General features: G+C 63.3%; 5 protein-coding genes across 7 annotated transcripts; 1 reads left to right on the top strand and 4 right to left on the bottom strand.

The window, feature by feature from the left end:
- Positions 1-24: 24 nt before the first annotated feature.
- On the bottom strand, positions 25-2,688 carry RPL22 (ribosomal protein L22). Its single transcript, XM_048967574.1, has 4 exons — positions 2,559-2,688; positions 2,108-2,212; positions 1,321-1,445; positions 25-227 (listed from the first exon to the last, which is right to left on the bottom strand). Exons 1-4 carry the CDS (start codon positions 2,568-2,570, stop codon positions 83-85), a joined length of 387 nt encoding a protein of 128 aa, XP_048823531.1. The 5' UTR covers positions 2,571-2,688; the 3' UTR covers positions 25-82.
- A 239-nt stretch (positions 2,689-2,927) lies between these two features.
- RNF207 (ring finger protein 207) lies at positions 2,928-8,048 on the top strand. Of its 3 annotated transcripts, none has more exons than XM_048967759.1 (18): positions 2,928-3,550; positions 3,637-3,769; positions 3,847-3,991; positions 4,060-4,141; positions 4,219-4,294; positions 4,359-4,484; positions 4,596-4,642; positions 4,729-4,801; positions 4,909-4,977; positions 5,064-5,132; positions 5,221-5,342; positions 6,340-6,529; positions 6,608-6,793; positions 6,868-6,919; positions 6,995-7,112; positions 7,198-7,278; positions 7,539-7,741; positions 7,878-8,048. In XM_048967759.1, exons 1-17 carry the CDS (start codon positions 3,180-3,182, stop codon positions 7,708-7,710), a joined length of 2,112 nt encoding a protein of 703 aa, XP_048823716.1. In that variant the 5' UTR covers positions 2,928-3,179; the 3' UTR covers positions 7,711-7,741; positions 7,878-8,048. The 3 variants fall into 3 exon arrangements, 2 of the variants coding, with proteins under 2 accessions (XP_048823716.1, XP_048823715.1); XR_007380842.1 differs by having other exon boundaries at positions 2,929-3,550; positions 7,539-7,769; XM_048967758.1 differs by having other exon boundaries at positions 2,930-3,550; positions 7,539-8,048.
- A 132-nt stretch (positions 8,049-8,180) lies between these two features.
- ICMT (isoprenylcysteine carboxyl methyltransferase) lies at positions 8,181-11,630 on the bottom strand. Its single transcript, XM_048967760.1, has 5 exons — positions 11,381-11,630; positions 11,212-11,300; positions 10,871-11,040; positions 10,092-10,309; positions 8,181-9,924 (listed from the first exon to the last, which is right to left on the bottom strand). Exons 1-5 carry the CDS (start codon positions 11,612-11,614, stop codon positions 9,742-9,744), a joined length of 894 nt encoding a protein of 297 aa, XP_048823717.1. The 5' UTR covers positions 11,615-11,630; the 3' UTR covers positions 8,181-9,741.
- A 37-nt stretch (positions 11,631-11,667) lies between these two features.
- On the bottom strand, positions 11,668-15,391 carry GPR153 (G protein-coupled receptor 153). Its single transcript, XM_048967566.1, has 6 exons — positions 15,295-15,391; positions 13,705-14,173; positions 13,135-13,564; positions 12,883-13,072; positions 12,618-12,808; positions 11,668-12,548 (listed from the first exon to the last, which is right to left on the bottom strand). The coding sequence occupies exons 2-6, from the start codon at positions 14,079-14,081 to the stop codon at positions 11,916-11,918; spliced, it is 1,821 nt and encodes a 606-aa protein (XP_048823523.1). The 5' UTR covers positions 14,082-14,173; positions 15,295-15,391; the 3' UTR covers positions 11,668-11,915.
- Positions 15,392-15,769: 378 nt separating this feature from the next.
- On the bottom strand, positions 15,770-22,231 carry ACOT7 (acyl-CoA thioesterase 7). Its single transcript, XM_048967852.1, has 8 exons — positions 21,915-22,231; positions 21,314-21,470; positions 20,609-20,700; positions 20,391-20,505; positions 19,705-19,791; positions 18,190-18,306; positions 17,794-17,978; positions 15,770-16,390 (listed from the first exon to the last, which is right to left on the bottom strand). Exons 1-8 carry the CDS (start codon positions 22,074-22,076, stop codon positions 16,286-16,288), a joined length of 1,020 nt encoding a protein of 339 aa, XP_048823809.1. The 5' UTR covers positions 22,077-22,231; the 3' UTR covers positions 15,770-16,285.
- Positions 22,232-22,766: the final 535 nt, after the last annotated feature.

Here is a 22,766-nt window from a genome sequence, read left to right as displayed (position 1 = left end):
TCCCCATCGGCCGGAACGCAGCGGTAACAATTCTTTCCCACAATTTATTCAGGAAAATGTACAAAACGTTTCCGGCTCCGCTTTAGTCCTCCTCCTCCTCCTCCTCCTCGTCCTGGTTGATCTGGAAGTAGCGAAGCTCGTAGCTCTCCTTGCTGTTGGCCACCACACGCAGCCAGTCGCGGAGGTTGTTCTTCTTCAGGTATTTCTTGGTCAGGTACTTCAGGTACCTGCGGGACAGAGCGGCTGGGCCAGCGCACGGCAGCGCCCCAAGGGTGGGCTGCCCGGCCCCGCTCACCTCCCCCAGCCACAGCCAGCAAAGGAGCGCCCACCTCCAGGCCCCCCACCCAGTGCTGCCCTCAGCCCCCCGGGGAATGTGTGGATTCTGTGTGCAGGCACCACAAATGATCCCCAACATCCCCACCTGGCCAACCCCCCCCTTGGGCTGGCAGCCACCACCTCCCCCTGTCCTCCAGGAGGGGGAAAACAAGGCCCCGGTCCCTGTGTGTTTCAGCAGCCCCCAGGATGTGCTGAGCATCGCAGCGATACCAGCAGCACCATCACACACCAACCTCTTCCCACTGCTCCAAGCTTCCAGTTCCCCCACTTGCTATCTCCACCCACAGAAAAAAAATTAAAAATCAACATTATCAAGGCCAGATAAGAGACAGAAATGTCAGGCAAGAGCCAGGCAGACGGCCAGCAGTATGAGAGTAAGGAGGCTGTAATGGAACAGCCTGGATACATACCAGGCACGGCCACACAGGTAAAGGCCAGGACTGCCTGCCTGCCACCTCAAAACACCAGCAGGATGCTAAAGGTGAGGCTCACAAAGGAGCACCCCGCTCCAAATTCCGCTCCTGTCAGTTGTGCATCTCACACAGCCGTCCTGCTGAGGTTTCTCAACCACATCTGTCTTAATCACTCAGTCATTGTACCTATCTGCACATGGTGCTTCACCAGGTCAGCACACCTTGATGCAAAGCATCACTTTATCACTTAGTGCTTCCTCAGGCATTCCCATTTTAGAGGTTCAGATCTTGCACCTCTGGCACTAATGACGCCATCCTCACCAAGCACTGCAACCCCAGAAAAACAAAGTGCCTCCTCATGACACACATCCACAGCAGCACACAGGGAAAACCCAGAGCACAGCTCAATTCCATTATAAGCAAAGGACCCGCAGCCCTCACTGCCCAAACACCCAGCAACCGGCACACACTGCCCAGTGCTGCGGTCCCAGGGCTGTGCAGTGCTGCCTCACACAGCCCAGGGCTCAGCACAGCCCACAGCCCTGTCCTGCAGCACCCACCACGTTCTCACCTCTTGGAGAAGGGCACCTCTGAAGTAACAGTGATCTTGCTTTTGCTCCTCTCGATGGTCACCACGCCACCACCCAGGTTTCCAGCCTTCCCGTTCACTTTGATCCGCTCCTGTAAGAACTGCTCCTGTAGGAGGGAACAGACGCTCAGTCAGGGCTGCTGGCAGCTGTTCACGCTCAGCACTTCAGTGTTTTGGCCAGAACTAAGAGGAGGCAAAAGGACCACATGACACTGAAGAGCAAAGGAAAGCCTTCCCCTGTGGGCCTGGATCCTCTCACATGGGCAAACATTACAGCTCACACCGAGCCAGTCACACCTGCACAGAAGGGACACACTAAAGTCCAAGTGACCACAGCACTGCAGTAAGACGACATCTACGCTGTGAGCAGAGCAAGGCATGTTCTGATTTCTCTTGGACTCAACGACCCTTGCAGATCCTTTCCAAATGAAGTATTCCCAAAAGACACTTCATCACAAACCCACACCTCAGAGACGTGCCTGAACGCAGCAACAAGCAAAGCCTGACTGAAAGCAGCCATCAAACAGCGATGGAACGCGGTGCTCTCCTCCAGCGCTGCTCCTCAAAGCCCAGTGTGAAATAAAGCCTCACAAAGATGGATACTAAATAGCGCTCACAGATAGGCACACGCTTTAGCTGCAAGCTGCGAAGCAGCAATAAACCTCCACCAGCGCCCAGCACTGAGGCTCCGGGCTGCCCGAGGAGTGCAGAGCAGCAAGAGGAGCACAGGGCTCACACACTGCAGGCCCCGGGCGGCCCCAGCACTCACAAAGTTGGCGGCGTCCATGATGCCATCCTCCACCGGGTGCGTGCAGTCCAGCGTGAACTTCAGCACCTGCTTCTTTTTTTTGCCACCCTTCGCCGCGGGTTTCTTCTGCGGGACGGGGAGAAAGAAAAGCCGTGAGGGCCGACGAGGGAGGAACCGGGGGCAGACAAAAGGGACGGGGTGAGGGCAGCCGGGAGCGGCCGGCGGTTCGAGGAGGGAAACAGGGACAGGACAGGAGCCCCGCACCGCCCGAGCCCGGCGGAAGGGGGAGGCGGAGGCCCGGGCCCAACACCACGCGTAGGTCCGAGCTGCGCCGGGCCAGGCCGGGCCGGGCCGGGCCGGGCCGGGCCGGGCCCCCCAAGAGCGGAGCCGGGCGGACCGGAGAAGCCGGTCGGGCAGAGCGGGGGGGCGGCCCAGAACGGACGGGAAGGCGAGCAGCGCGGCGAGCACTCACCACAGGCGGCATGGCGGCTCCAGCGAGGGGCAAAAAGGGAGCGCCTCCCCGCGCGCATGCGCGGAAGCTCTCTCGGGCGGCCACCGCGCACGCGCCGCCCCCCGCACCGCTTGCGCCCACGCCGCCGCCGGGCCGCGCGCAGGGAGAGCGGCGGCGCGCGCCGTGCGTAGGCAGCGCCGAACGATCGCCGGAACGATCGATGGATTCCGGCCGCTGCGCGCCGCTGGGCCCCGCCCGCTCGTGTCTCTGCCGGCGGGCGGCGCGGCCTGGCCGAGGCCGGGGGCCGCGGAGGGGGCGGGGCCGCCGGCTGGGGGCGGGGCCGGGGCGAGGGGGCGGGGCCCGGATCCCGCCGGCAGCGGCCACGTGCGTGCGGCCGGGCGCCGCGCCCTGCACCGGGCGGATGTGTGGTTACGGTGCGGGCGCGTCCCCGCGGTGTTGGCGACACGGAGCAGCCGAGGAGCAACCCGTCACGAGGGACACCCCGTGAAGGGGAACGCTCCGTCACTGGGGTCACCCCGTCACCGCGGAACACCCCGACGTGGGGATCGCCGTGTCACGAGGGACGTCCCACTGGAAGGGACGCCCCAGTAACGGGGATGCCCTAAAGACAGCGACGCCCCAATGACGGGGACACCCGTCGCGGGTTCACCCCACACGAGGCCCCATCCCAAGGCCGTGTTCCCGGCGGCATTGCCCCCCCCCCCCGCAGCCCGCGGAGCCGCCCCGCGAGGCCCGCGGTTAAAAATAGCCGGGCCGGGAGGATCCGCCCCGCGGCGCTGGGGCCGGCGGCAGGGGCTGCCGATGGCGGGCGGCATCTTCTCCCCGCTGGGGAGCTGCGCGGAGCTGGAGCAGGGCGCCTGGCACCCGCTGGTGTGCCTGCTGTGCCACGGCCCCTTCCAGCAGCCCTGCCTGCTCGACTGCTACCACGCCTTCTGCGCCAGCTGCCTGCGGGGCCGCGCCGCCTCCGGCCGTCTGCGCTGCCCCCTCTGCGGGTACGGCCAGGCGGGACGCCGCGGTGCGTGGGGGCTGCCCCGCGAGTCCCGCCCCGCGCCGGTGCTCAGCCCGCCCCTTCCCTCAGGCATCCCTCGGTGGTGCGGGGCGGCACGGGGCTGCCACCCGTGGACCGCCTGCTTCAGTTCCTGGTGGACAGCTCGGCGGAGGGCTCGGAGGACGCGCAGTGCGCCAACTGCGACCGGCGATGCGCCGAGGCGGTGAGGAACCGGCAAAGCTCGGGACCCCCGCTGCGACTTCGCCACCGACGCCGCCGTCACCGCCTCTGTGCCCGCAGGACTTGGACACCATGTGCTTCTGCAACACCTGCAGCCAGCCGCTGTGCGCCCCGTGCCGCGAGGAGACGCACCGCGCCAAAGTCTTCGCCCGCCATGAGATCGTGTCGCTCAGCAAGCGCACCAAAGCCATCCACAAGAAGTGCCGTGAGTACCGCCCGCGGGCGCCGCGCTGTGCCTTGCCGCACCGGGCAGGACGTCCCTGTCCCTTGCAGCACTGCATGAGGAGCCCTACATCATGTTCTCCACCGAGAAGAAGTCCATGCTCTGCATCAACTGCTTCAGGGACATGCAGGGGTAAGTGTCCCCGTGTCCCCATACACTTCCCCATGGCCACGTGTCCCAGCCGTGCCCTCCTGCCCGCCTCGCCACAGGGAGAGCCGTGCGCACTGCATTGACATCGAGACGGCGTACGTGCAGGGCTGCGAGAAGCTGGACCAAGCGGTGCTGGTAGGTGAGCGTGGGGTCAGGTGCAGGGCCACAGCAGTGCCACAACCTCCTTGCTGCCCCGCAGGCAGTGAAGGAGCTGCAGACATCCACACGGGAGGCCATCGTCCTCCTCAAGGCCATGATCGAGGAGGTGCGCAACAGTGCCAGCGAGGAGGAGTCAGCCATCAACGCCCTGTTCAGTGGCATGCAGGTGCGGGGCTGTGGGGCTGTGCCCGTGGGTGTCCCAGCAGCCCCGTGCCCTGTAGCGTGGTGCTGGCGTTGAGCTGAGCTGCAGGACAAAGTGTGCCCGTGCTGTTGGCAGGAGCAGCTCTCTGACAGGAAGAAAGCACTCTTGAAAGCTGTGCAGAGGTGAGAGGCTGCGGGGCCTCGGGTTCCCTCCTGGCGTGCACTGAGTGCCTGAGCAGCTCCTCACGGCCGGCTCCTGCTCTGCACAGCCAGCACGAGGAGAAAGAGAAGGCGTTCAAGGAGCAGCTGGCCCACCTTGCCTCCCTGCTGCCCACCCTGCAGGTAGGGCCGGGCCGGGTCACCCACCCCTTGGTGTGCCAAGCCCTGGCTCTGGGCTGAGGGTCGGACAGACCCCGGGGAAGTGGCAGCAGTGACACCGCTGTGCACAGGTCCACCTGGTGATCTGCTCAGCCTTCCTGAGCTCCGCCAACAAAGCTGAGTTCCTCGACCTGGGCTACGTGAGTAGTGCTGGCGCTGCGCAGTGTGCGATGCCACGGTGCCAAGACCTCACACAGCCCCGACCCACCTCAACACTGCCTTCCAGCAACTGATGGAGCGGCTGCAGAGGATCGTCAAGCTGCCGCACCGCCTGCGGCCAGCCCAGACCAGCAAGGTACCACGGGGCTGACCCCTGCCAACCCCCCCATGGGCAGCCCCAGCCCCAGCCCTGCCCCAGCCCCACTGCCCATCTCACCCTGCAGATCAACACTGAGTACCGTGCAGAGTTTGCACGCTGCCTGGAGCCCCTGCTGGTGCTCACCCCTCGCCGCTCTGTGGTGGGCAGTGCTGGTGGCATCGGGTCTGGCATCAGCGGAGCAAACATGTGAGGTGCTGGGGTGGGGTGGGCAGAGGGGCTGTATGCTGTGCCACACGTTCCCTCCCGAATCGCTGCATCGCCGTGCCCAGCTCACCCCCCTTCCCTGCCCTTGAGCCTGTCCCCATGAAGGTGGCACGGGGACAGCATAGAATGCAGCTGTGCTGATGAACGACAGGCACGGGGGCTTCAAGTGACAGTTCTAGGAACGGGGCAGGCAGTGCTGGCAGCGGCCACCGAGCAACACTGCGCAGTCCGCAGCCGCACCAAGGGCCATGCCGAGCTCCAGCCAGCGCCGTGCCAGCTCCTGCTCACCGCACACCCCGCTTCACCGCGGCCCCGCAGCCTCTTGGCCCACCACTATTTTTATCAGAATTTCAGAGAAGTGCCCGGCCGTTCCTTGCTGGGATATATTTAGGCCCATTGATGTCACAGTGGCGCAGGCCCTGCCAGGCGCTGCCGGCTGCTCGTCCCGCAGAAAGGACAAACAGGCGCTGCCACCCATGGGCACCACTCCTCGCACCCGGCCGGGCTCTGCGGCATGGGGCAGCTGAGCACCAGGACAACGGAGCTGCATAGTGGGACTGCAACCCTGCACGGTGGGATCGTGGCATTGCTTGATGGGGAAGTGGTGCTGCTTAGTGGGACTGCAGCGCTGCACGGGGCCAGCAGGGAGCCGGGGGAGGTGGTGGCAGCAGTAGGGGTGCAGGATGGGGCAGAGGTGGGCAGGGAGCTCCTGCACCAAGCTGGCTCCTGCCTCCTTTGTGCCAGAGCTGAGCTGGGCACTGAGCACCAGTGCGGGGCTTGTTATAGAAGCCTGATTTTGGGGCAGCACAACGTGCTTCCAACCAACCTGGGTACCCGAGTGCAGGAAGACACCAGGGGGGCGCTGGAAGTTTGTATCTCAGGGGTTGGATGTCCTCAGCCCTGGACACGGTTCCAGCTGCAGGGAGCAGCAGGTCCCAGGGGCTGCCCTCTGCATCCCACCGCCGTCACCTCCATGCAGGATCCCCGGCGGCCAATGCTCCAAGACACTGATGGTGCCCGGCTGCCCCCCCGCTGGTGATAAGATGTCCAGCAGCTCCATGGTGCGGAAGCCGACGCTGCACCGATACATCAGCACCAAAGTGCTGCTGGCCGAGGGCCGTGAGACGCCGTTCGCTGAGCACTGCCGCAACTATGAGAACACCTACAGGGTATGGGGCAGGTGGGGGGGGAGAGGAGGAAGCTCCTGACCCTCACTGCCCATTGCTGTGCCTCTCCCGTGCGCGCAGATGCTCCAGGCAGAGATCCAGGGCCTGAAGGACCAGGTGCAGGAGCTGCACCGTGACCTCACCAAGCACCACTCCCTCATCCGCACGGAGATCATGAGCGAGATCCTGCAGAAGTCGCTGCAGATGGATGTGCAGATTGCGGCCCACTACTCCTCGGTGGAAATGATGCGCAGCGTGTTTGAGGAGGTGCGGGGGCAGGATCCCTTCCTCCCTCCCCCAGAGCTGCGTGCCTGTGCCAGCAGCACCGGTTCCCATTGCAGGTCTGGGAGGAGACGTACCAGAGGGTGGCCAACGAGCAGGAGATCTATGAAGGTACGGCTGACGGGCAGAGCCAGCCCAGCAGCAGCTCAGTGCTGCAGGGCACAGAGACGGCACTCTCGTCCCCAGCCCAGCTCCACGACCTGCTGCAGCTGCGGCAGGAGAACAGCTGCCTGACCACCATCACCAAGCAGATCGCGCCCTACGTCCGCTCCATCGCCAAGGTGAAGGAGCGGCTGGAGCCCAGGTGAGCAGTGCGGGTGCTTTTGGTGCTGGGGCCCGTCCCTGCTCCCCTTTCTATACCCAGCCACGTCCGGCTCATCCTGCTGCAGGTTGCAGGAGCCCCGGGAGCCCAAGGATGAGCACACGCAGATGCTGCTCAGGGTTGATGACAGCAGTGAGGCAGCACAAAGGTAGGTGACAGCCAGGGTCTCAGTGCAGACAGCTCAGGGCATGGGGACGCCTCATTCCAGCCCCTCGTGCTGGCAGCAGGAAAACCTTGGTGCCATCTGCATCGCCCCACGCCTCTCTGGACAGCAAGGAGGGAAAGCAAAGTGCTTTCAGGGGGTCAGGTGCCCTTGCGTGCCCTCTGAGCACAAGGGATCGGAGGGGATTAGAGCTCGGGAAAAGAGCTGCTTAACCCGGCGGGCTCAGCTGCCTGCCCCTACCCTAGGGACAACTCACCCGGCGGCACGGACAGCAGGGAGCGGGCGCTGGGCAGAGGGGGCTGCACACCCGCTCTCATCCCTGGGGATTCACCCCCAAAGAGGAAGGAGCACCGTGGCAGCACACAGAGCAGCGGGACCCCGAGTGCAGAGCGGCAGGAGCCCCCCGGCTCCAGCTGAGCTCCGGGAGCTGCGCTGCTCAGCATCGGCTGTGAGCGACCGCGGTTTGCGTGGGAATGGTCAGCTGTGGGAGAGCTGCCCTGTGGAGGCACAGACCTGTGTCCAGCACGCCTGGATGCTGCCTGCTTTTGTCTTTCTGTTAGCGGGGGTTGTGGTTTTCCTCGTAGAATGTTCAAACACGTGGCTCGTGCCGTCAGCAAGGATGGAAAAACAGACTGAATGTGGCTGAGTTTGGAGTGTATCGCATAGCAAACATCCGGCTTAGGATGACTGAAAGAAAATTCCTTTGTATTCCCCATCCTGTGTGTGAAAAGTGAAAATAAAAGTGCATAAATGGACTCTGCTCTTTGTTCTGGCCCAGGGCAAAGGGGTTTGCCAGGTCTCGTTGGTGCAGCCCTTCTCAAAAAAGGTTGAAACAATTGTAAAAAATAAATAAATTTGAGCTCACAAATAACTACACAGAAATCAACACTACCTGGTTGTTATATTTTCATGTTTGCTCTTCTCCTCCAAGCTAAAAACACAGTAAAAGAATCTGTCAGTGAACGTTTTAAGCTGATGCCCAGTGCAGAAAGTGCTCTGTAATACAAAGCACAACCCCGAGAAGAAAGGATTCCACACAGGTTAAGCAAGTGGAGCCCAAGGATTTGCACCTATCTCACCAGCTACGAGATTCAGGTACTGGGAGTTGTAGTTACACTTCAGTGTAACACTGCAGAGCACTGAAAACCCATTGGGAGTTATAAAATGAGGAACTCAAGGTTTGATGCTCTGACCGTCACCTCGAGGTCCCCAAATAACAACCAGACAGAAGTTGGCAATTATTTTTTTTCCTCTTTTATAAAAAAAGTCACAAAAGCGATTCCCATCAGTGCCCTCTTTCCTGAGCTGAATCACAGTATCTTGCCAGGAATACTGCAAGCCCAAAGCGTGTGCTGACAAGCGACTCATTTCCATTCCAGCAAGGAAGAACTACGTAAAACCCAAGAAAACAGTGAACCTCTTTGGTATATCACAACTGAATAAATTATACCACAAAGCTTGAATAGGAACCATTTCCAAAATGGCAATGTTTAAAATAGCATTAGCTAGCCAAACTTTTTTTGTTTATAGAGAATTTCCCTGGAAGCTTCTCCCATCCACACCAGCATCCCAGGTTTTCCCCCAAACCAAGCACTACAGCTCTCTGGAAGCCCCCTCCCGACTCCAAACCAAAGCCCTGGGATCTCTGGGGACAGAGCTGGCCAGCGGAGACGCCTGGCAGGGCAGGAAGCAGCGTGATTTGGAAGCAGGTCTTGGACGAGCACCGTCTGCACGCGCAGAGCAGACACAGCAAGGAGGCTTGGGACAGAAGCAGCCGGATGGCTCCTGAGCTCACGGAGAGAAACGAGAGCCGCTCATCCCCGGGCACGGCATGGAGGTGCTGGCAATGCAGGAGTGCCAGGAGCTCGGAGGAGCTCCATCAGCAGCGCCAGGGGAGCCCCACTGCGTGCCGTGCCGCCAGCTGACATGCAGACGTTCCACAGACCGGTGCGTCCGACAAGACGAGAGGCGTGCTCCTGCAAGCTGCCCGAGAAGCAGCCAGGGGCTTGCAGGACCAGGCCTCCAGAGATTAAAGCTGTGCTGTCTGGCTTGTGAGGTCAAAAAGCTTTAAAAATTTATGCCATCAGAACGACGATCCAGCTGGCATCTTTCCAGTGCAGGGGTGGAAGGGCAAAACTCATTCTCCAGAGGAATCAGTCCACATGAGCTTCAGTACAATTCAGCTGTTTTAGGCAGGAGGATCATTTCTCTTTAAGATTGCTATAGGCTAAGTTATCCAGAAGATCCCTGAATGTGCAACGGAGGACTCTTATCTCGAGGAGGATGAACGAGCTGCTGATCTCCTAGTGACCTGGAAGGCCGCCCAGCCCTGCAGCCCTCAGCGAGCGGACAGCTGGGAAATGGGAGCAGGCTGCTCGGCGCCAGCACTATGCATAGTTCCTCACCCAGAGCTGGAGGTTTTCTCAACCGGTCCAGTTCCAGCCCGTGCTACAGTTCCACTTTCACTCCTTTAATAAAAGGGAGACCCGATGGCACCTTCTTTTTGTACTCCAGATATTCCTCTCCAAAGAAGTGAATGAGCGTGATCTCCTCCTCTTCTATCCTCTCCCTGAAGAAGCGCCATGACGCTAACGTGTAGCCGACCACGCAGATGGGATTGCAGAGCAACACCTGCCAGCAGACAACAGCAGTTAACGCCCCTTGGGCTCCACCACGGCCCCATCCCCACAGGGCACCAATGCTGACAGCCCGCGGTTCTGTCACATACAGGTTTGGGGCAGCATTAACAAGCAATCAGATCATAGGAGGAAAGGATCCGAGGGTTTTGCATACAGTACCTGTGTTCCAATACTCCAGTAAAACCATCCCACGTAAGACGGGTGCCGGAACCACCCATACACCCCACTTGTCACCAAAGTATGAGTGTCCGATTTCTCATTCTGAACAATATGGTTGAAGTTGGAGCCAGCTGTGAGCATGGCAGCTTTCCTCAGACAATCCCCAAAGATCACCATCAATAACCCTACAGTACTCAGCCAGGTGATCTGCTTCATCTCTGCAAGTGAAGAAGCACGGGTCACTACAGGTTCGAGCAGGGGGCTCCGCGCTGAGGGCAGGGGGTGCAGGCGGGACCCCAGGGAGGTCAGGCAGGGTCACAAAGGTGGCAGGGCTTCTGCCCCACCTCAGAGCAAAGCAATGAACATCGCACAGGCTGTGCTCAACACGCTGCCACTCTGCAACAAGAAAAGCATCAGCTGCTGCACCCCTGCCCCTTAACTGAGTGAACAGCATCGTCTGCAGCACACAGCGCTGCCACTCTGAGACACAGCATGAAGCAGGGCCTGGCTTTGTGTTGTGAAGCAAAGCTCAGGCAGAGCAGAGCTCACCCAGCAACCCTGGGGTTCAGCAGGAGGCTCAGCAGCCTGGCATTACAGCCACCTCCACTGCAGGGGAAGGATAGCACCACCCTCCACCAAAAAGCAAACGGATTTGCAGACACACGTAATTTAAGTAAGGCTATTTCTATTAGCAGTACAGCATGACAAGCGCGGCCAGAAGCACCATCCAAGCACATGAGCGGGTGTGTTGGGGAGCACAGCACGGGGCTGAGGCTGACCTGGGAGCAGGAGCTTCTCCAGCGTGAACTCCACCCAGGAGGAAAGCGCGGCCAGGTTGTACTCGAAGCTGTGGTTGAGCAGGAAGGAATCCAGCGAGAGGCTGCGCGGGTTGTTGATGGCCGTCACCAGGTACTCGGAGTAGTGGAACAGCGACAGCGAGCACATGTACCTGCGGGAGGGGCACCGCGGGGCCCGGGGGTCGCTCGCATCTCGGCCCTGGGGCCTGGTGATCCCTCCTCTCCCGGTGCGGCCCCCCCAGCTCTGCGACACCCCTCCTCCGTTCCCGGCGCCCCCCTCGGAGCACCACCCAACCCCCCCGATAGCCTCTCCCGGCCCTCACCAGCCGAAGTGCCGCCACGCGGAACGGCCGGCGCTCAGCAGCAGCCCACAGCCGAAGGCGAAGCCCAGGAAGCCGGCCCGGATGGCGATCTGCAAGCAGAGAACAGGCAGCGCGCTGCCGTCGGCCCCGAGGCCCAACCCGGCGCCCCCCGCACCGCCCCGCCCCACACCTTGTACAGCGGCCGCGGGTAGAGCAGCAGCAGCGCCGCGTTCACGACGGCCACGTGCAGGGCGAGCGCCAGGCGGCCCCGCAGGCCCGGCGCGGCGAGCAGGGCGGGCGGAGAGCCCAGAGCCAGCGGCAGCGCGGCCACCGAGGCGCCCAGCAGGAAGGCGGCCAGACTGGCCCGCGCCTCCCGGCCCAGCCGCCCGCGCCGCCACCGCCCGGCCGCCTCCGTCGCCGCCATCTTGGCGGCACGCCCCGCCCCGCCCCGCGTCGCCCTGGAAACGGCCGCGCGCGCAGCTCCACGCCCTCGCCCGAGTTCTCGCGAGACGACCCGCCCCGCGGCGGCGTTCTCGCGAGAAAGCGAAAGCCCGCGCCTGCGCGGTCGCTGGGGGACGCCGCTCGGAGCGCGCGGAGCCGCTCTGCCAGCAGCTCTGTGCAGCGTTTTTTATTGAAAACTGAAAAACACGAACGGCGAAAAGGAGCTGCGGCCCGAGCTGCCGGCGAACGGCGCGCTCCCTCGGGCCGTGGCCCCGCGCCGCGCCCTATGAGGCCGAGCCGATGGAGTCCGACAGGAAGGTGATGTACCCCGAGGAGGCGGACGGCGAGCTGAAGAAGCTGCTGGTGCTGCCCCGCCCGCCGTCCCCCAGGCCCGGCCGTGCCGCCCACGGCTCCGCGCCCGGCCCCGCTCGCCGCGCCCGTCCCGCGCAGCCCCCGGCCGGCATCGGCACGGGGAGCCGCGCCGGGTCCTCTGACGGCTGTCCCGGTACCGCGAGGCCGGGCGGCCGCCGGGGCTCCCGCTGGAGAGCGGCTAGGGGGAAGGCGGAGAGCAGCGCCCGGTGCTGCGCCGCCGCGGGCAGCAGTGCCATCGAGGCCGAGCGCCCCGTGCCGCCCGCCGCCCCCCGCTCGCCGCTGAACGCGTGCAGCTCGGCCAGGCGAAGGTCCTCGCGGGAGAGGTGCAGCGGGACGGCCAGGCTGTCGGCGGAGCGGCGGCGGAAGGCGAGCCGCTCGTCGGGGTGGGGGCTGAAGCTGTGGTGGGGCCGGTCACGTTGGGGGGCCAGGAGCCGGGCCAGCCCCGCCGCCTCTCCGCCCGGCCCCCAGTGCTGCAGGTATGCCGCGACCTGGCTGCTGGTCCACAGGTCTGTCTCGTCGTGAGAGAAGCGACGCAGTGGGGGCACCTGTGAGAAAGTATTGTTAGCACTGGGGGCTGCGGCTCCGCTGCCCTGGCACCCACCACCCACCCTCACCTGCAGGTACTGCATGCGGTCCCCCGGCTCCGTCCTGGCAGGGCTCACTGGGGGCAGGCTCTGCTCCAGCACCGAGAAGTCACGTGTGGCAATAGGGTCCAGCACCAGGACCTCAGCCGCACAGCCATACTCATAGGGGCGGTCGTACACCAGCTCTCCTGCCACGGCCACTGCACCCTCCAGGCTGCTCTCTGACAGGAATGGGTGCGCTGTCATTTTGGGCACACCCTGCCCTCAGCGCGTCCCCCCCTGCCACGCACCCCACCTTCGTCCTCATCTTCGTTGGCCAGCACGGTGCGGCACTTCTCGCAGACAGCACGCGGGTTGGCGCGGTAGCGGTCGCAGGCCCAAAGGAAGAGGGGCAGGAGCAGGGACTGTGCCAGCGAGCACCAGAGGAGACACAGCACCATCCACTCGGAGGAGGTGTCCGAGCGCAGGCTGGCAGCGCTCACCACCTGTAGCACCAACCCGTCACCAGCAGCCCCGCACGCCCGCACCCCTTCCCTGTAGCACTCACCAGTACTGGGAAGCCCATCAGGATGTCATAGATGAGGACAACGATGGTGATCAGATAGGTGATCTGCAGGGAGGTCTTGACAGACTCAGATCCGTCAATGGAGGAGCGCCGCTTGCCCTGGGCATCCTCCACCACAATGCTGGGCACATGGAAGCGGCTGTTGCTGGCATCAGGGCCGCGTCGACCCAAGACAGTGTGGAAGAGAGCAATGCCAATGCAGACGGCACCAACAGCCATACTGCCCCCAATGAGGAGCAGGAAGCAGACGCCAAAGCCCAGGCCAATCTCTGTCACGACGAAGCGGCAGTCCCTGGCGTAGAAGCGCTCAGTGGTGTCGTGCCACCCCACTGCCGGCAGAGTGGAGAGGATGAAGGAGACCATCCAGATGCCCATCACTGTGTGAACGGCTTGCTTCCGTGTGTTGCTCAGCCTGGGGAGAGGGGCAGAGCCCACGGAGTGCTAAGCACAGTGGGGTCTGCATGCCAGTGCTTGCTGCCCTCTCCCTGGGCTCCGGCACAAGCACTGAATCATGCCTGGGGGTGTGATATGGGGCAGATCGGGCCGAGGTACCTGTAGTTGACAGGCCAACGGACCATCCACATGCGATGGTAGGAAAGGGAGGTGACAGAGAAGCAGGTGACCAGTGTCAGGGTGTAGAAGGTGGAAACAAAGACCTTGCAGAGCCCCTCGTTCCACTCGTAGCCTGAGTGCCACCGCCGGAGCTGCACCACAGCGTATGTGGTGATGGGGATGGCAGTGTTGAGGATGTGGGTGCCCGCCAGGGAGCACAGCAGGAACTCCAGCGGCTTCCACTTCTTCTGCTTGGCACTGATGCTGAGGATGCCCCAGGCGTTGGTGAGCAGCGAGATGCCGGCACACGCCAGCCAGGCTACCGCATTGCCAGGCAGCTGCTGCTCATTGTGCATGGTGGAGGGATGGGGCACCATCGGCAGGGCGCTGCGGGGCTGCGGCCGGAGGCATCCTAGGGCACGCTGCGCTCCATTGGGCGGGCAGTGCTGGCTGCTGCCAAGGCCAACACCTGCAAGTGAGTGAGGCTGTCAGCAGCACCACAAGGCACCCCGCAGTGCCACCACAGCCCGGCCAGCTTTTCCCCACCAAGGAGACGCCTGAGCTCACGGTGCCCGCCGGCACTGCGGCCTCTCGGCTATAATTAGACTCCTAGGGATGAAGCGGCGAGAGGCACTGCTGGCACAACCGCCTCACCCTGGGCACGGGGGGCTGCCCGTGTCCCCGACCTGTGATGTGCAGCGCAGTGCTCGGGGACCCCGCACGGGGCACAGCTCAGCACCCAGAGCTACCCGCACGGCTGCCAAACGTCAGAAGCTATTCTGGGCTTTCCATTAGAAGATTTTCTCTCTTAAAAATAACTATAGGAAAACCAGCCTCCAGAGCCTGCTGTGCCGACAAGGGAAGCCCGCAGCCCACGCCGCCGGCGCCCCGGGAAGTTCCCGAACACCCCACATCCGCGGTGCCGGCCGCGTGGGTCGTGCAGGGGCTGCTCCTCCACGCGTGACAATCCCCGCACGGGGGCACCACTCGGCCGTCCCCGAGGGGCTGTGCAACGCGCTGAACAAAAAGAAGGAACAAAAAAATAAAAAGAAGAGGGGAAAAGCATCCGCTCTTATGTAACCGCGGCCCCTCCGCATCCCCCCGCGCGCGTCTCGAGGGATTTCGGGGCGCGGGTGACACCGCCTGCAAGCGCCCCGGTGCCACCCGCCTCGGCGGACCGCTGCGCGGACGGTCAGCGGACGCTCCGTCCTCCGCGGATGCTCCGGAGCCGGCAGCCCCCCTCGCTCCCCCCGCAGTCCGGCCGCGCCTCCCGCGGCCGGCCGAATCTCGGCACCCCCGCACGGCTCGGGCCCCCCGAACCGACCCGGGCGGCCCGGAGCGGGGAGGCGTCGTCGGGCTGAGCTCCGCTGCCTCCCCGCGGGCCGCACGGAGGGGCCTCCCGGCCGCAGCGCCGCTCTCCCGGTCGCTCTCCCCCCACGGCCGCCGCCGCCCCCCGCCCACCCTCGGCGCCGCCGCCCCCCGCCCGGCACCGGAGCCCCGCGCTCCTCGGCTGCCCGACGGCGGGTGCACCCTGCGGGCGGCGGGACGCCGCGGGTGCCGGGTTCGGTGCCGGTGCCGCCCCGCCCGTACCTGCCGCCGCGGGCGTAGCGCAACCCGGTGCCTTGCCCCGCCGCGGGGCTGCCGCCCGCACCGAGCCGAGCACCCAGCCGGGGCCGCGGCGGGCGGGCGGGAGAAGCACGGCGCATGCCTCGGCACCGCCCGCCGCGCCGCACGGGCACGGACCCCGGCCCGGCCCCCGCCCCCCGAGCGGCCCCGGCAGCGGCCGCCCGAGACCCGAGGTGCCGCAGCTCCGCTGCTCGGCTCCCTGCTCCCACGGGCGGGACAGGGACCGCCGAGCCCCCTCCCCTGACCCGTCCCGTCCCCGGCTGCGCACCGCGACCCCCACCCGGCTGCTGTCCGCCGGGCCCCGCCCGTAGGACCGGGGGGGGGGGTTTCCGACCGCCCCCAGGGGGGCGTCCGCGGCTCGGAGCACGGCCTTTGGAACAAGCTCCAAAGCAGCACCGCTGCCTTGCTCGAGAACAAAAAAAAAGTGACACCGGTTTTATTTCAGTCAAAGATGACAGACTTTATTTATGTCACAGTATTCCTTAAATAACTCGGATGCGCAGAGAGAAACTACCTAGAGATTTCAATGGAATGGGCTGAGACATTCAATACAATACTTGGTCGCGTTTATAGCTGCGAGTATCATAAATAAGCTTTGGTGTACGTTTTTAGGACATACTGTAAGTGTAACACAGCATCACAAAGACTCGAGGCCTCGTGCGTCCCTCCTGCAGCCACGTGCGCCCGCACCGCTCCACACAGGCAGCTGAAACCACAGCGCAGGGCTCCGAACGACAGAGGGATGCAGATGCTCCCGGCAGAGCGCGCAGGAGCTCCTGAGCCGTCCAAACCACGGGGCGAGGGTGGAAGCGGCACAGCCGGCGGCACGGCCCTCCTGCAGCGCCAGATCCGCACACGAGCCCTGCTCCGGCGGCACGGCCGCGGCACGAGGCCCCGCACACGCAACAACAACACGAATGGGGACGGGGAGGTTTGGCGGGGCGGCGCGGGGCCATCAGTGCTGGGCAGCCTGCTGCATCTGCGCCTGCCGCTTGGCTTTCGTCTGCAGGTATCGGCCCTTCCCTTCCTCAAAGCGCCTCTTCTCCTCCTCGCTCTCCGTCTGGCAGAATGAGAAGAAAGCAGTGCCACGAGCATTAGCTTAATTAGCAGCCAAACGGGCAGATCTGACGCGTGGGCAAATTGACACAGCCTGCTGGATCGATACATGCAGCTCCCTCCCAGCTGTCGGGCTCGGCGTCGCCCACAGCAGCGTCTGGAGGCTTGGCTGCATCCTCGTGCTCTGAGCTCCGGTGGGCACGCACCCACCACAGCCCCATATTGCAGCCCCACCACCCCGATGTGCTCCCCTGCAAACCTCTGCTCCGTGCTGGGAGCCCCACACAGCCCCCACCCCACAGCACCGATGCCCTGAGGGTCCGCAGGCAGTGGAGAGAAAAAAGAAATGCCATCAGTGCACACAGCGCGGCTCCCTCTGAGAGCTCGTTAAAGATGCATTAGTCTGAGCTCCGCCGGGACAATGGAGATTAATAATTAAATTACTGCCAGCATGAAGATGCAACTGTGGCCTGCCTGGACTGCCTGGACAGGCAGCGCAATCACAGCTGAGAGCTGCGCTCACCTCAACGTCAAAGCCATGCAGGAGTGACCCCGGCACGGCAGCACCGCGTGGCCATGGGCTGCCCCACTCTGGCAACCTCCATAATTTGGGATGTCACACAGAGACCCGGCCGGAGCCACGCGGTCCAGGAGGGATGAGCAACACCCTCAGCTCATGCTTAGGCTGCAAGGCAGCGCACCAGGAGCCCCGCAGCACTACGGCACCACCGGGCCCCAGCAGGATGTATCTGCAGCAGCAGGTTAACAGCGAGCAGCACATTTCAGCCCAGCAGCATGCATTCCCCAAGCTTTTCAGCTGGAGCCAGGAAAGCGCAGGGCAGGGGATGGATCCTGCTGGGACAGCACTGCACCTCCTGCTGCGGGAGCTGAGGTGGGACAAAGCTCCACGGAATGCAGCTGGGATGGCTGATTTTTAATTAGCCAACAAAATACTCTGAAACACCAGAGCACAGAAGGAGACCACACAGCACAAAGCATTCATCAAGGAGCTGCTCCCAGCCGGCAGCACCCGGGGAGCAGAGGAGCATGGATGGCTGCGGGGACGAGGGAGCTGCGGAGCCCAGCGCCAGGTTTTCCTCCATCACCAGAAAGGAAAACCCATCTCTGCGCTGGTGGTTTTCAACCAGAAGGAATTACGAAAACCCACCCTGCAGCCTGGCTTGGAGAGGCTTGCTCAAGCCTCTGTTTTCCTACTGAATAATTCAAGGAAGAGGTTTTATTGGACAGCGAAGCCCTGAGGGCATCACATGAAAAGCCCAAGTATGGAAAATATTTGGCGTTTAATAAACAAGCAGCCTGAAAGCTCCCATGCTCGCAGCAGAGCAGAGCGATAGCGCTGAGCCACGAGAAAGCAGCAAGCTCCCAGCTCCATCCCTGTGAGCTTACCAGCAGCTGCGGCACCGGCAGCGGCTTCCCCTCCTTGCTCAGCGACACGTAGGTGAAGAAGGCGCTGACGGCTCGGTACCGCTCCTGCGGCTCGTCCACAAACGGGTCGGCATCCACAAAGACTTCGATTTCCATGGACTTATTGCTCGTGAAGGTCATGCGCCCGGAGATGGTGATGACGCTGCCTGTGGGGCGCAGAGCGGCGGCGGTTCCACAGCACGGCCCTCGTGTGCAGAGCACTGGGAGCCGCCGATCGATGCAACGCCCAGCGCCATCTCCCAGGCATCGGATGCCACCCGCCCCAGGGCTGCTTTCTGCTTTGCCGACCCACCGCGCGCCCCGGGGCCCAGCGAGGCTCACGGCTGCAGAGGTGCCCAAGCCGTGCCCAGCCCTCACCTTTCTTGATCTTCTCGTGGAAATTGATGGCGTCCACGGAGGCGGTGACGATGTTGGTTTTGCAGTGACGGGCGGCCACGATCCCGGCGACCTCATCCATCAGCTTCATGGTGACCCCTGCGGGGGGAGGAAAGCGGCTGGGACCCGGCTCAAACCGAGCTTCCGAAGCCTACAGACTATGGAGCGCAAAGGCTTCCCCCTGAAAACAGCCCCCAGACCCACAGAGCAGCACAGCCACGTGCCCCGGCTCTGTGCACACTGCATGCCCCTACTGCTGCTGCAGTGGGGGATCCCCCCTGCCCATCCCTGCAGAGCTGCCGGCCCAGAAGAATTCACTCTGGCAAATTACAGTCATTTCACACGCAGTATTTATAATCCAGGATTTGCAATTTAAAAGATGGCTCCAAAACTGTAGGATTTACAGTTTGACTGTGTCAGTTTCCTGGGCTATTTTATTAAACAGGGGAAAAAAAAATCCCTATCTGGCTCCCAACATCTCCAAACATCTGGTGCTGCAGATCTTTCCAAATGCAATATTTAACTGCCCATGGATCTCAAAAGCAGCGACAGCACATCGACAGTCTTTGAAGGATCTATTCTTAACAGCCTTTCTTTTCACATATATACAACAAGCCCTTCTCAGGGCAGGGTGCTGCCTGGCACGCAGCAGCCGTGTGCCGCGCCGGGTGCTGAGCCTCACCGCACCGACCTGGATGGCAGCATTAGCGCAGGGAATGCAGAGTTGCCATGGCAACTGCCCATTTTTATTACTGCCAGGATGGCGCCGACCCCCGGGGAGGAGCGGTGCTGCCCAGCCCTCCCCAGGCCATGTCACTGCTGGTTAAGTCATCGCCGTCTGCACACTTCATTTCCTTGCTGAGGAGCAGGACGGAGCTCTGTGCAGCCCCAGCACTGCATCTTCACGTGGCGGGATGTTGCCCAGACCCTGCGACTCGCCCGGCTGCTATTCTTACTCAATCTGCCACCTGGTGCTAATTAGACCTCACGGTTCCTAATTAGACCTTGAAGTTTGGTGGCATCTCAGCTCTGCTCTTCAGAAGTGAGCCTCAGAGCTCTCACCGCGCGCTGCAGATCACCGCCCCGCTGCCCTGCCCAGACACAGCAGGAACCCGGCACCGCTGCGCTCACAGCTCGGCTGGCTGTGCAGACAGCACTTTGTAGGTAGATGAGAAAATTGCACGCCTCAATTATCCTCACCCTGTCAGCCCATTTGCTGGCTCCGGGCTCCCGGGGGCTCATTCCGGCTCTCTGCGAGCCGATTACCGCACGCGGTGCCATTAGGCAGCGCTCAGGGACGGCGAGCGCGACGCAGGAGAAATGAAGTAAATGGTGCATTATAATTGTCACCAAACAAGGGCTGCAGACACCAGCTGCAAAGTGCCCACGTGCCAGAATAGCTTTTCTTCCCCTCCACCAAAGCAATGCTGAATCCCACAGTGTGCCCATGGACTAACCTGGTGCCAAGCCCCGGACGGAGCCATGCTGCTAACTCACCTCCATGCACGAAGCCCAGCAGCGTGCAGTCCGACGGGCCCACCAGGTGGATCAGGCTGGACTGGCTGTAGCCCACCGTGTGCGGCTCTGCTCAGGGGGAAACACAGCAGGGTCAGCACAGCCCAGCCGTGCACCCTGAACCCTACGGGCGATGCGGCGCTGGGTTTTGCAAACCGCCGTGCTTCCATTTCAGGACCCCCAGCCATGCACACACTGCTGTCCACTGACACACGAGTGCCATTAAACCTAAGTGACAGAAACCGTGCCACTGGTCCCAGCGCCTCACAACCGACCTCAAAGGCATTGCCCACTGCGCGCCGTGCCACAGCCTTACCTTTCGTCTGCCTATCTGTGAGCATGAGGAGCAAGGGAGAAAAGGCATTTAAGCAACCTGCATTATTAATTACTGCCAAGGTGACCCAGTTCCATCCCTGCAAATCCATTTGCAGCCTGAGTTGCACTCTGGGATTGGTTCCTCTGGCCATGCTGGAGCTGTGAGCACCTGCATGCCCCCACCTGGCCCCGCAGCTCCAAGCACACAGCAGCACAGCAGCACTGCTCGCACGCAGTGAGCTGCAGAAGCCTGGCTCTGTGCCCCCAGCTCAGCCCCCCACCTGTCTGCTGGACCCCAGAGCCTACAGTCACCATGTGCTCCGAATGGCAATCACTGACACCGGCCTCGTTACCTGGGTTGATCACTGGGAGGATCACATCACCATTCCTCTGCTTGGTTTCCAGCCGCTCCAGCTTCTGCTCCTCGTAGCGCTTCCTGCCCTCATCCTCCTGCTCCTTGTGCACGTACTGCAGTGAAAGGAGCATGGCGTTGCACTCCCTGATGGCAGGGACAGAGACCCCCGTCTGCCATCCGAGCTCCCACTGAGCCCGGGGCCACCAGCAACCCTACCTGGATGGGGGGCACCTCCACCACCTTGTTCACGTTCTTTAGGGACAGTGGCACATACCACAGCGTCGCTTTGTTCGTCACCTTCTTGGCCCCTGGAAGAAGGAGGGCAGTGTGAGCGAGGCAGGGAGCAGTGCCACACAGCCACGTGGCTGCAACGGTGTTTGGAACGCAGTGCATCGTCACACCACAGGCATCCCAACAAGCCCAGCTGGTTACCATGGCAACTGCAGGGAAGGGCTTTTGTCAGGACAAAACTGGAAATGTGTGCTAAATGATCCGATCCTTTCACCAAAAGCAGCAGCCACACAATCAGGGGCCACAGAGCTGTGCCCCACTTGCCACTATCCCTCCAGCCCAGCCCAGCCTGGTGCTGCAAGGAGCAAAGCCCAGGTTTCAGCACGTGGTCCCGGCTCACAGCAGTCATTTCCCCAATGCTCTGAGGACTGGGAGGCATTCTCAGACCCTGCCTGGAGTTCATGCTGCACCAAAAACTTTGGAGCAGAGTTTAACCCAGGAGGTGGCACAGAAAGCTCTGCGTGTCACCAGGCAGCTGCTGCAGGGTGCCCACGGTGTCCTGCGTGCCACGGCACAGCATGCTGGGACCCAGCAGCAGGGATGCTGGCAGTGAATGCAGCCCTCTAGTGTCCAGACTGCCATCCTGGCATGCAGCAGCAGCAGCGCCCGGCCCGCCCGTGAACCATTTACCTGTTAAGATGTTTTCAGACATCACATTGACCTGGACTTCCACGGAATGCTTGGAGGTGTAGGTGATCTCGGCGCTGACGTTGGCCACCTCTCCGATGCACATGGGTGAGAGGAAGTCCGTCCGCTCCACGCGTGCCAACGCAGCCACGCAGGGCTCCTGGGGGCACAGCACCACAAGGTCAGGATGCAGTGAGAGGGGGAGCACCCAGCACTGGCCACTTGATGAGAAGGAAGAAGAGGAGGGCACGGAGCCACCACAGCCCAGGGAGCCCTGAGAACCGTGGCTCAGCACCCGCTGTGCCCCCAGCGCTGCGGGGTCCTCCCTTATGGGGAGGCACAGGAAACAAAAAGCTTTCCAGCAGCGGGAATTGAGCGCACAGCAGCAGGGTGGCTGCACAGCTGCGTGCCCCCAACCGGCAGCAGAGCAGGACAGGGCGGGCAGGCGCAGAGCACCTCGTGGAGCCACCGCTTTCCTGCCCTGCCGGCACTTCCAGGCTTCTCTGCGCGTCTCGAACCGAAGCGGCACGGCAAGGCAGAGCCGCCCACGTAGCACAGAACGGAGAAAGGGGCGAACGCGGCGGACCCCCCCGGCCCCGCTCACCCCCTGCCCGGAGTTGCAGTGCCGGGTGCTGATGATGGCTCCCGCCTCCTCGATCATCTTCAGCACGGTGCCGCCGTGCACGTTGCCTGCGATGTTGGCATCGTCGGGGCGCATGATCCTGCGGAGGAAGCGCTCAGCGGCGGGGAGGTCCCGCCCCGCCATGCCGCGCCGTGCCGCTCCGGATGCCGGAGACGTCAGCACGTGGCGAGCGCTTCCTGCCCGTCTCCGTGGTAACCGCCCGGTACCCGCCGCGCTCGGGCCGCCCCCCTCACGGCGCCGCGCCCCGGCCCCATCCCGGTGGCAGCGCGGTTCACCCCGGGAGCAGCTTCATCCCGGCCCCCGTCCGGCCACACCGCTCCGCCCCGCCCCGCCCGGCGCCTGCGGCGCACCCCGAGGGCGGCTCAAGGGCACCGACACCGGGCGGGCGGCGGCACCGGGCCCCCAGCGGGGCGGTGCGTCGTTACCTGGACACCTGGATGGTGGCCGGGCCCGGGCCCGCCGCGCCCCGCTCCGACATGGCGGCACCGGCGCCCGCCAGCAACGGCGCTGCGGCGGCGGCGGCGGCGGCGGCACCGAACCGAGAGCACCCGCCCCGCCCCGCGCCCTCCCCGCCCGTGCGCAGGGGGTGGAGCGGCCGCTGTGCCCGCGGGTGCCGCGCGGGGGCGCTGCGGGGAGCGGCGCTGTGCGGCGGCCCGGAGGGCGAGGAGCTGCGCGCATCCGTCGCGGCGCAGCGCTCGGGCTGCGCTCCTCGGAGCGAGAGGGCGCGGGACCGGCCGGTGGCCCTGGGCCGCCCGTCCCGGAGCAGCAGCGCGTCCCGGCGGCGCCGGAGCCGCTGCTGTGGGTTTTCGCACA

The sequence above is a fragment of the Lagopus muta genome, chromosome 21, assembly GCF_023343835.1.
Source record: "Lagopus muta isolate bLagMut1 chromosome 21, bLagMut1 primary, whole genome shotgun sequence".
In the NCBI taxonomy this organism is placed as follows: Eukaryota; Metazoa; Chordata; class Aves; order Galliformes; family Phasianidae; genus Lagopus; species Lagopus muta.
This window is presented reverse-complemented; position numbering and strand designations above follow the sequence as displayed.